Source organism: Pagrus major, chromosome 13, assembly GCF_040436345.1.
Source record: "Pagrus major chromosome 13, Pma_NU_1.0".
In the NCBI taxonomy this organism is placed as follows: domain Eukaryota; kingdom Metazoa; phylum Chordata; class Actinopteri; order Spariformes; family Sparidae; genus Pagrus; species Pagrus major.
The window spans coordinates 31,836,775-31,848,874 of NC_133227.1; the positions used below are offsets into that span (position 1 = coordinate 31,836,775).

At 45.7% G+C, this 12,100-nt stretch overlaps 1 protein-coding gene across 1 annotated transcript in view; it reads left to right on the forward strand.

The window, feature by feature from the left end:
* Positions 1 to 12,100, forward strand: part of vps37d (VPS37D subunit of ESCRT-I) — a 30,312-nt gene that overhangs the window by 11,466 nt on the left and 6,746 nt on the right. The window contains exons 2-3 of the mRNA XM_073479564.1: positions 2,717 to 2,888; positions 11,566 to 11,648. Coding sequence (XP_073335665.1) covers positions 2,717 to 2,888; positions 11,566 to 11,648 — 255 coding nt within the window. The remainder of the gene's footprint in view (positions 1 to 2,716; positions 2,889 to 11,565; positions 11,649 to 12,100) is intronic.

Below are 12,100 nucleotides of genomic sequence, written 5' to 3' on the forward strand. Positions count from 1 at the left end.
TGAGGACTGAAGAGTGGGACGAGGCTCTGGTGGCCCGGAGCGACTCAGTCACTGTGAGGAGGGCCGTCTCAGTGGAGTGAGCAGTCCTGAAGCCTGACTGATTAGGGTCAAGGAGGTCATTTTGCGAAAGGTAGGAGGACAGTTGGTTGAAGACAGCACGTTTCAGGGTTTTAGAGAGGAACGAAAGAAGAGATACAGGTCTGTAGTTTTGAATATCAGCTGAGTCTAGAGTGAGTTTCTTTAGGAGTGGCTTTACTGTAGCTGTCTTGAAAGGAGCTGGAATATGGCCAGAAGTGAGGGAGGAGTTGATCAGGGTGGTGAGGTAAGGCAGGATGTCGTGCAAGATGCTTTGGAGAAGAGAGGAGGGAATCTGGTTGAGGGAACAGGTGGTGGCACGGTTAGACTTCACTAGTGTGTGAACATCTTCAGAGGAGAGGGGGCTGAAGCAGGTAAGGCTGTCATAGGTGAGGGTTGGGGGAGGTGCTTTCTGGGAGGGCATCGGAGTAAATGAGGAGCTGATGTCTTTTAGTTTCTTCGTAAAGTAAGTTGCAAAGTCATCAGCAGTGAAGGAGGATGGAGGGGGAGTGGTATGAGGGGTGAGGAGAGAAGAGAATATGGCGAATAGTTTCCTGGGGTTGGAGGCAGAGAAGTTGATCTTCGACAGGTAGAAGGCAGATTTGGCTGCTGAAACCGTTGACGAGAAGTCAGACAGGAGGTGGTAGTAGTGAGCGAGGTCATCAGGATGATGTGATTTTTTTTCCATTTTCTCTCTGCTGCTCGTAGCACCGATCTGTTGGTTCGTAGCGGTTCAGACAGCCAGGGAGGGGGGAGATGATCGTGCCGGTCAGGAGGTGAGGGGACAGAGAGTGTTTAAAGAGGAGGAGAGGGAGGACAACAGAGCGGAGGAGGCTTCCTCGGTGGACAGCTGAGAGAATTGTTCTGTGGATGGTAGCGAGGAGAGAACAGTTGAGGAGAGAGTGGAAGGAGAGAGGGATTTCAGGTTGCGGCGAGTGGTGACCGTGTGAGGTGCAGGGGCGAGGGAGGTGGTGGACTTCAAGGGGAGAGAGAAAGCGACAAAGTGGTGGTCAGACACAGTGAGCGGGGTAACAGAGAGTGCTGAGGTACTACAGGACCTAGTGAAGACAAGGTCAAGTTGGTTCCCGGCCTGGTGGAGAGGGGGAGAGTGTGAGGTCAAATGTGGAAAAGATGCTGATAAATTCAGATGAGCGCAGCTTCTCAGGGGGGATGTTGAAGTCCCCAAGGACGATGAGCGGTGTGCCATCATCTGGGGAGCAGCTTAGGAGGGCGTCCATCTCATCATAGAAGTCGCAGAGAAGACCGGGAGGGCGATAGATCACCACAATGTTGAGCTTGAAAGGAAGGGTGACAGAGACCGCGTGGAATTCAAATGCAGATCTGGGTAGGTGGTCAAGGCTAAGGACCTGGTAGGTCCACGTGGGGGAGATGAGGAGTCCAGTTCCTCCTCCTCGACCGGTTTGTCTCGGGGAGTGTGAGAATGAGTAGGCAGTTGAAAGGGCAGCTGGAGTGGCAGTGTTTTCTGGGGTGATCCAGGTCTCTGTGAGGGCCAGGAAGTGGAGAGTCTGCAGGGAGGCATAGGCTGAAATGGTGTCCACCTTCTTGACTGCAGACTGGCAGTTCCATAGCCCCCCTAGTACTTCAAGTTCAGTACCGGTGGAGAATGTTAGGTAGCGGAGATTGGCTGGATTACGGCCTCGAGCAAAGGGTCTCCAGTGAAATCCTCTCCGGTTAGAAGTCCTGACTGGGATTGGCAGGGACCCATGGCTCGGAATGGTGGTGGAAAGTGGGTTACTTGGACTTCCTCGACAGACTCCCTAAGTCTTTGTTCAACAGTCTTCGTTCGACTGTCCTGACGCTGCAGCGGACGCTGTAGTGACTAGCCTTTATGGGCTAGATTTACCTCATGCGGACTTAGCTCCGCCCAACAATCAAGGCTATTCAACACACCTGGCTAGACAGAAACTCACTTGATAGCTACTTAGCTTCAATGGTCTCACAACAACTGACACAAAGTATCTACACAAGATTAAATATTACAACTAACTTTCTTCACAGAATGCCTAAACACTGAGTCTACAAGTTCTCTTTACTCACCAGTAGCAGTTCAGTTTCATTCAGCTGGACAAAATGTATGTCACAGTCTGACACACTGATGTCACAGTCTGACACACTGATGTCACAGTCTGACACACTGATGTCACAGTCTGACACACTGATGTCACAGTCTAACACACTGATGTCACCGTCTGACACACTGATGTCACCGTCTGACACACTGATGTCACAGTCTAACACACTGATGTCACTGCATGACACAGAGCCTAAAGTTTAATGTGAACAACAATCAGAACTGTGATGAGTCAAATCAATGAGTTTGATTATCACAGATCGGTGACTGAAGGATAACAGTAGAAAACATCTGGTATGAGGTGTGTCGTCACCTGATTCTTCCGTCTGTCTGTTTGTAAGTTTGGTCTGAATCATGGACCTGATGGTGGTTTGAGAAGCAGGCTGTGATTGGACCTGTCATCCAGGTGTGATGTAGATGGTGTTGGTGCCTCTGAACAGAACTCTCACTGGATGTTAAATCCACAGAAGTCACTCAGCTGCAGTCTGAATCATGTTGGACTGTGTGGACGCCTCATGTGACGTGTGTTGACTTTGTGTCTGTGTTCAGTTTCAGGAGCTGCAGGTGGACAGAGAGACGCTGCTGACGACCAATCGGAGTTTAGCTGAGGAGAGTCTGGCCCGACGACCTCGACTCTGTAACGGCAAACTGCAACTGGCAGAAAAATACAGACAACTGTCCAACCTGGCAACCCGCTGCTGGGACAAACAGAGTCAGCTCGGTGAGTTCACAGCAGCTGTAAAGAGAGGAGGAGGAGGAGGAGGAGGTGGAGGAGGGTTAGGGTTACACAGGAGAGACATGCCAGATGATCAAAGATTTGAGAGAAAAAGCAATTTTTGTCCACAGAAACAGTTTGAGACCTTTGACTTTAACCGGAGAAAAATGTGATGATTTTGTGTGTTTGACCTGAAACAGCCGACTGTTTACTGAGACGTAACAAACGGTCCAGTTTAATTATACCTGTTCTGACCACAGTGGCTCCTCACTGTCTCACCTGAAACTGATGGTTACTGATGGTTACTGTTACATAGAAAGCAGAATGAAACCAGACTGTTTCACAATAAAAGCTTCAGTCTTTAGCCTGTTTCACAATAAAAGCCTCAGTGTTGAGCCTCAGCGTGGCCTCAGTTTGGTCATGGGAACCAATCAGAGCAGATCAGATGTCAGCAGGAAGCTGCGGCAGTTGTCAGGGAGTCTGTGTCTGAGAGGAGGATTGTCTTTGTTCAGAAGAGTCCTGCTCCTGACAGGCCGGCTGCAGGGCACCATGACACGTCTTTCATAAAGAGCTCCTGTCAGACGAGACTCAGAGCATCAGAGCGTCAGAGGAGCAGGAGGGAAATAAATCCTGTTTTCTAACAGTGACTGTAGCTGTTCACTGATGAATGAGTGTGAGCTGCAGCTCAGCTGCCGGCCTCTGATGGAGGAATGTTAAACTTCTTGTGTGTGTGTGTGTGTGTGTGTGTGTGTGTGTGTGTGTGTGTGTGTGTGTGTGTGTGTGTGTGTGTGTGTGTTGTCCCACCTCCCCAGCAGAGCAGGATGGGCGGGGGTCCGTCCTTCCTCAAACATCTGACTCTCATTTACTGAGAAAAGAGATGAATGAGGAGGTTTCTCTTCATCGTAGATCTCATGTATTGTTTCAGACTTCCTGTGTGGTAGAGGCCACACACACACACACACACACACACACACACACACACACACACACACACACACACACACACACCGTGTCAGTGTCCTCAGGTGGAGGTGAAACTAACATCTGCTGCAGACTATCTATAACTGTTATTGACTGCTGTGTCTGTTTCCTGCCTGTGATAACACACACTCGCACACACACACTCGCACACACACACACACACACACACACACACACACAGTCTCTCAGTAAAGTTAAAGTTAAAAGATGATTGTCAGTAACATCACTCTGTGTCTGTTTGTAGCTGAGCTGAAGTCTTAACGTGACCATGAAAACATTTAATGGTGCTTTAGTTGCTCTGAGCTGATATTGTGTTGACAGAGATGATGTAATGGAGAAAATAAAGAAATAAGTGAACAGTTTGTGACTTCAGTAATTTAATGTAGAGCTGTAACTACAGATGAGTGTCAGTGTTGATTATTTTCAGTCAGTTGTTTTCTCTCTAAAATGTGATAAACTGTTAAAACATGTTGATCAGTGTTTGTCCTCAAATGTCCCCAAAGATCTTCAGTTTACTGTCACAGAGGACGAAACCATAAAATATTCACATTTAACAAGCTGACAGCAGAAGATGGTACGGAAGCCCTTAGGGGACAATTTCTGATCTAAATTATTTTCTCTCCTGTGTTTATGACTTGTGATCTGGTCACAATAATCTTTTTAAGTTTCACGCGTGGAACCGAATAAAACAAAATGTTTTTTCCTACTTCACATGTTTTCATAGATGGGAAAAAGTAAAGGAACTCACTGGCCCCTGAGGGCTTCCGTAGAATGGAGACTGTTCTTGCTTTAAAAATCACTTAAACTGATTAATTGATTATCACAATAGTCTGTCATTAATTCAGTTGTTGGCAACTAATCAATTAATCTTCTCAGCTCTACTTCAACTCCTCCTGATACCTGACAGCTCACCTGGCTGCAGTGACGAACAGGTGGGACATCAATCAGTCAATCAGTCAGTCAGTCTTTATTTGTATTCTGCCAATTCACAACTAAAGTCATTTTGTGACACTTTCCAGATCGAGCAGGTTTGAACCAGACTCACTAATTAATATGTTTTCAGTGTTGTGACATGTTATCAGGTCAAACTTCAGAATCAATGCTTCAGTCTACTGTTACTTTACTCATATAGCATGTGATGTAATGAAAACACAGTTCATATAGAGACAATCAATTTAATTCATTAACATAAAATAATACTGTCTGTATTTATTCAGTCTGTTTCTTCTTTTAATAGCAGGTCAGATGTTGACATCATCACATCACTGAGAGATATTTTCAGCTCAGCTTCACATCTATTTAAAAACACACACACACACACACACACACACACACACACACACACACACACACACAGAGTGTGTGTTGGATCTGGTGTCAGTGACCGTGAATCAAAGAGACGGAGTTTCACTTTATTATTAACACTTTCAGAACGACATGTTAAAGCTATGAGAGACCAACAACAGACTCACAACACAAACACACAGGAGCCTCAGCTGTTTTTAAAATAATGCCACAACTGATATTTTATCATATTTATAATATCAGGACCAGCAAACATGTTACAAAAACACAGCTGATGATGCTAACTGTTAGCTGTGTTAGCTCAGCGTCAGTCTTTTAGCATGATAGCATGTCTGTTTCTGTCAAGTACATTCAGCCTTTTTTTTTTTTACATGATTGTTATTTTAAAACAAGTCTGATAGAAACCATTAAACCTCAACAGGAGTCTGAATTCAACCAACTCATGAAGCTAATGTCAGCTTCACTGGCTAGTTAGCTTCACTGGCTAGTTATCTACAGCTGATGAAATCTGTAGCTAATTCAAGACTCACTTGTTCAGACTTCACCTCGACCCTGCATAGCATTACTCCCTCCCTCACTCCTGAGTTTAACAGCTGTGTGACAACCAGCCTCATGATTGGCTCCTGTGATCACTTTAGTAGAACTACTATAGTAGGTAGTCGTCTTGTAGGCAGACTGAGGAGGATCAGTTGGTGCTTTGTAGCTCTTTGACTGCTGCAGTGTTGCTGAGTGACCTCACAGTAAATCCTCTGTACACACAGCAGTTACAGACGACAGAGGGCATCCTGCTGCAGGACTGAACGTGTCTCACAGTTGTGTTGTCGGGTGTGGTCTGTAAACTGGATCATGTGTTTGTTTCTGAGTGAATGTGAACTTTATATTGACTTCCTGTGGGAACACAGCTGACTAAGTGGAGAACACAGTGAACATGTGAGGAGGAACAGAGCTCTTTGTTTGGGACTTTACAGCTTCACAATAAAAGAATTCAACTCTGACTGAAGGTTAGTAAATCACTGGCTGGTCTTCATGTTCGTCACAGTGTGATACAGACAGTGTAAACTTCCTGTAAACACCATCAGACTGAACACCATCAGACTGTGAACACCATCAGACTGAACACCATCAGACTGTGAACACCATCAGACTGAACACCATCAGACTGTGAACACCATCAGACTGAACACCATCACGTCTGTGAACTGTGAACACAGACTGTGAACACCATAAGACTGAACACCATCAGACTGTGAACACCATCAGACTGAACACCATCAGACTGAACACCATCAGACTGTGAACACCATCAGACTGAACACCATCAGACTGTGAACACCATCAGACTGTGAACACCATCAGACTGAACACCATCAGACTGTGAACACCATCAGACTGTGAACACCATCAGACTGAACACCATCAGACTGTGAACACCATCAGACTGTGAACACCATCAGACTGAACACCATCAAACTGTCAACACCATCAGACTGTGAACTGTGAACACAGACTGTGAACACCATCAGACTGAACATCATCAGACTAAACACCATCAGACTGTGAACACCATCAGACTGAACACCATCACGTCTGTGAACTGTGAACACCATCAGACTGTGAACACCATCAGACTGAACACCATCACGTCTGTGAACTGTGAACACCATCAGACTGTGAACACCATCAGACTGAACACCATCAGACTGTAAACACCATCAGACTGTGAACACCATCAGACTGCACACCATCACGTCTGTGAACTGTGAACACCATCAGACTGTGAACACCATCAGACTGAACACCATCAGACTGTGAACACCATCAGACTGAACACCATCAGACTGTGAACACCATCAGACTGAACACCATCACGTCTGTGAACTGTGAACACCATCAGACTGTGAACACCATCAGACTGAACACCATCACATCTGTGAACTGTGCACACCATCAGACTGTGAACACCATCAGACTGAACACCATCAGACTGTGAACACCATCAGACTGAACACCATCACGTCTGTGAACTGTGAACACCATCAGACTGTGAACACCATCAGACTGTAAACACCATCAGACTGTGAACACCATCAGACTGTAAACACCATCAGACTGAACACCATCAGACTGTGAACACCATCAGACTGAACACCATCAGACTGTGAACACCATCAGACTGTGAACACCATCAGACTGAACACCATCAGACTGTGAACACCATCAGACTGAACACCATCAGACTGTGAACACCATCAGACTGAACACCGTCAGACTGTGAACACCATCACGTCTGTGAACTGTGAACACCATCAGACTGTGAACACCATCAGACTGAACACCATCAGACTGTGAACACCATCAGACTGAACACCATCAGACTGTGAACACCATCAGACTGAACACCATCAGACTGTGAACACCATCAGACTGAACACCATCAGACTGTGAACACCATCAGACTGAACACCATCAGACTGTGAACACCATCAGACTGAACACCATCAGACTGTGAACACCATCAGACTGAACACCGTCAGACTGTGAACACCATCACGTCTGTGAACTGTGAACACCATCAGACTGTGAACACCATCAGACTGAACACCATCAGACTGTAAACACCATCAGACTCCTGATCCACGCCTCCGGCTTATCTATTCATGCAGACCTGTCTCTCCTCTGCTGCGGCTCTGATTCTACCTCCGGAGGCGGATCAGAGCCGCAGTGAAACTGTCCCTGCTCTCCAAATCTGAAACTTTAACACAGATGACGATGCAGAGAATCGGTGTTGAGACACTGTTAATCATGTAAACTGTAAATCACACATCTATGTGTCAGGGTCTGTGAACAGTAAATCAGTGGATGATGGTAAAGTGTCTCAGTGAGGTCAGCAGTGATGAGGGCGATCAGAGACTTTATGTTTCCACATGAGAAGAAAATAGATGAAATATGAAGCTGTGAGAGAAGTTCAGTCTGCAGCAGCTTTAATCCTCTGAACAGAAACATCATCAACCACAGGAGGAAAGAACAAGTCATGGAGCTGATCTGTTTTTCTGACAGGACACAGTCACACAGGGTAGAAAATATGGATGATGTTGGTTATAAATATTATTTCCTGTGGCAGAGTTCAGCTGTGATCCTGAATGAATGTTAAATCAGTGTTCCTCTCAGTGAGTATCATAATCTGTGTGTTAGTTTGTACTTGACAACACAACTTGAAAAACATTTATGGTTCAGACAACTGAGTCCTGAGAGCTTCAGGCTGAAACTCTCTGCTGATCATGTAGTGTCCTGTGAGGCCTCAGCTGTAACATCCTGACCTATTTGTGTACAATCAGCAGCTCAGTGCCCCTTTAACTGCTTCAGTACAGTTGGCAGCTTTTTATTCATTATAATGGAGCGATGTAGTCTGAGTGCTTGTGTCCTTTCCAGCTGACACATTCATTGATATGGAGACGATGCTAAAGCAGGTCAGCTGTCAAATGTGTTCTGTGAGAGCCTGTAAGGCCTGAGTCTCTACAGTCTCTACCTGCAGCCTGAGACAGGTGAACTCCTCCTGCAGGTCTCAGCAGGTCAGTTAATATGGTGACATCAGCTGTTTGCTGCTCAGGCCTCTGTCACATTGAGTTCCCTCCACCACATGATGGAGGTCTGCAGAGGGTTTAATGCTGACTGTGAACCTGAACAGACATCCTGACAGCCAGAGCTCAGGGCCCACGTGTGCCTGACAGTCAGAGCTCAGGGCCCATGGCTGTGTCCCAATTCAGGGGCTGCATCCTTTGAAGGGCGCATTTGAAGGCCAGTTATGTCACAACGCCGTGCGAAGGCTGTCCCAATTCGAAGGCTCCTCTAAATGCACCCCACAAATGCCGCCTTCTTTTCCCTCTTTTTGGAGGATGCACCGCTACTATCCTTCGCGGCCTCCTATATCCCAAGATTCTTTGTGCGCCCGAAAATGAAGAAAGAAGGAAAGAAAGAAAGAAAAAAAATGGCGACATCAAGTGGTGTAGATCGTCACTTTCGCGGGCCTGGGTGGCAGAAATCGTGATGTAAGGGTAAGGGCGGGAACATCTGGTGACGCAACCAGGAAATGCTCCAAAGGCTAGACCGTCCCATTTAACAACATTAGACGCGACCTTCAAGGGTCTCTCCGAAGGACTCACCTTCGAATGCCGCAAAGGCTGCGTCCTTCGAAGGATGCAGCCCCTGAATTGGGACACAGCCCGTGTGTGCCCAACAGTCAGAGCTCAGGGCCCGCATCTGTCTGTTTCAGACACATATATATATATATATATATATACTATATATATATATATATATATATATATATATATATATATATATATATATATATATATAAACATATATATTTATATTTATATATATATATAAATATATATATATATATATAAACATATATATTTATATTTATATATATATGTTTTTATATATATATATATATTTATAATATAGACATATATATATATATATATACAACCATTTTGTGTAAATAGCAATTGTACTTGCGCCTACCTGTGCTCCCATCCGTGCTTCATCTCATATCAACAGTACTCCTCCTCTTCATCATCTCATATCAACAGTACTCCTCCTCTTCATCATCTCATATCAACAATACTCCTCTTCATCATCTCATATCAACAGTGCTCCTCTTCATAATCTCATGTGCTCTGAGACAAACTGTGTTACTCTTCATCTCTGCTTCAGGAGGTCCATCAAATGTAGGTCACACACACACACACACACTCAGCTGCTGTGTGTGAGTGTGTGTGTTGCAGCTTGTCTCCTCTCATCACACACACACACGTCATGTAGAGCAGTGAAGAAGAGGAGTAACGTTTCCTGTTTCCAGTGATCAGATGTAAAGACTTCTTCGTCCCTCAGTGAGCAGCAGGAACCTTCACAGATGAGGGTCACAGCTGTCCCTCAGGGCCTCACAGTTATTACACTCATTACTCTGACCTCTGACTGGCCCACAATTCCCTGTGAACTCACTCTGACCTCTGATTGGCCCACAGTTCCCAGTAAACCCAGTCTGACCTGTGGGGGGTTATCTGGCTGTCACAGCGTCTCCTGGAGGGACGGGACACTCTGCAGTCAGCCGGGTCATGAATGAACCCGGGAGGTGAACACATGCTGAGGACATGGACCAGAGTTGCATGTACCAGCCAACAGAACCACAGAGGATGTCGTATCCACTGCCCTCCACTCAGTCTGCACACAGCTGGAGTATAAGAACAGCTGCATCAGGATGCTGTTTGTTGATTTCAGCTCAGCATTCAACACAATCTCACCATGAAGCTGACTGGAAACTAAACACTCATCTGGATACTGGACTTCCTCTCAAGCAGAGCCCAGACAGGTCTGATTGGCTGTCACACCTCCTCTACCTTAGTGCTCAACACCAGAGCCTCCCAGAGTTGTGAGCTCCACCCCCTTCTGTTCACTCTGTACACCATGACTGCACTCCAGACATCAGGACGACTCTTAGTGAAGTATGAGGACAAACCACCGTCATGATGATGGTGGTGTCGTCTGATGATAGTGGTGGTGGAGCTGAGGTGGAGCAGGTGAACAATGTCAGGTTCCTGAGAATCAACATCGCTGATCATCTTGCTGCCGCCTGACAACAGATACAGAAGTATCTGCTGCCACCTGACTACAGATACAGAAGTATCTGCTGCCACCTGACTACAGATACAGAAGTATCTGCTGCCACCTGACTACAGATACAGAAGTATCTGCTGCCATGTGGCAGGAGATCCAGACCATCAGACTACAGAGCAGCTTCAGTCATCAGACTCATGAACTCATCCTCAACACTCCACAGATCAGTTTGTTTTTGTTTTGTCTTGTTTTTCTCATCCATCGCTCAAACACATAATGAACCTTGTAACACACATGTTGTATCAGACAGGAAGTGAGCTGCTCTGACTCTGTTGGTTCTCTTCCTGTTTAATATTTTCATATCAACAAACTGTTGTTCTGATGTGACTGAAGTCATGTCCTCAGGATATTGAATAAGGGACATAAGCAGATGTGTTTTAAGGCTCTGAGCATTTTCTCAGAATATGTTGACACCTGAGTCACAGGTGTTGTGGTTCTTACAGTCTGCAGTGAGACAATGAGACAGAAATAAACTACAGACAGACAAACGGATGTGTGAGAGAAAACTGTCTGTGTGTTGTACTACAGCATGAACATACAACACGGGCCACAGAGCAGAAATAACATGTACTGTTGTTATAACTAACACTTAAAGGGAGTCACTGCCTCCTCTTCCTCCTCTTCATTCTCCTCTCTGCTCTGGTTAACTGGTTACTGTGGAGTCCTGCCTCCTCTTCCTCCTCTTCATCAGTGCTGTCTCTCTGTCTTGTTTCAGAGTCTCGTGGTCAGAAGAACAGTCTACAGATGGCTCACAACCTCCTGCAGGAGGAGGTGGCTCGAGCTGAGGAGCACTCTGAGGTAAAAACTGCTCTCCTCCTTCTCCTCCTCCTCCTCTTCCTCCCCCTACTTATCCTCCTCCTTCTCTTCCTCCTCTACCTCCTCCTCCTCCTCCTTCTCTTCCTCCTCTACCTCCTCTTCTTCCTCTTCCTACTATTCCTCCTCTACCTTCTCCTCCTCCTTCTCTTCTTCCTCCTCATCTTCCTCTTCCTCCTTAATGCTGCTGCAGTCAATCAACCATGTTTGATCCTGATCATAAATATCTGCTCATCAGGTCATCAAATGTCTTCACGAACCAGCAAATATGTACTGTTTCACACTCAAATCTTTTTGTTCTGACTTCTATAGAAACTGTGTTAGAGCTGTACGTTAGAACTGTACGTTAGAGCTTGATGTTAGAGCTGTATGTTAGAGCTGTATGTTAGAGCTGTATGTTAGAGCTGTATGTTAGAGCTGTACGTTAGAGCTTTATG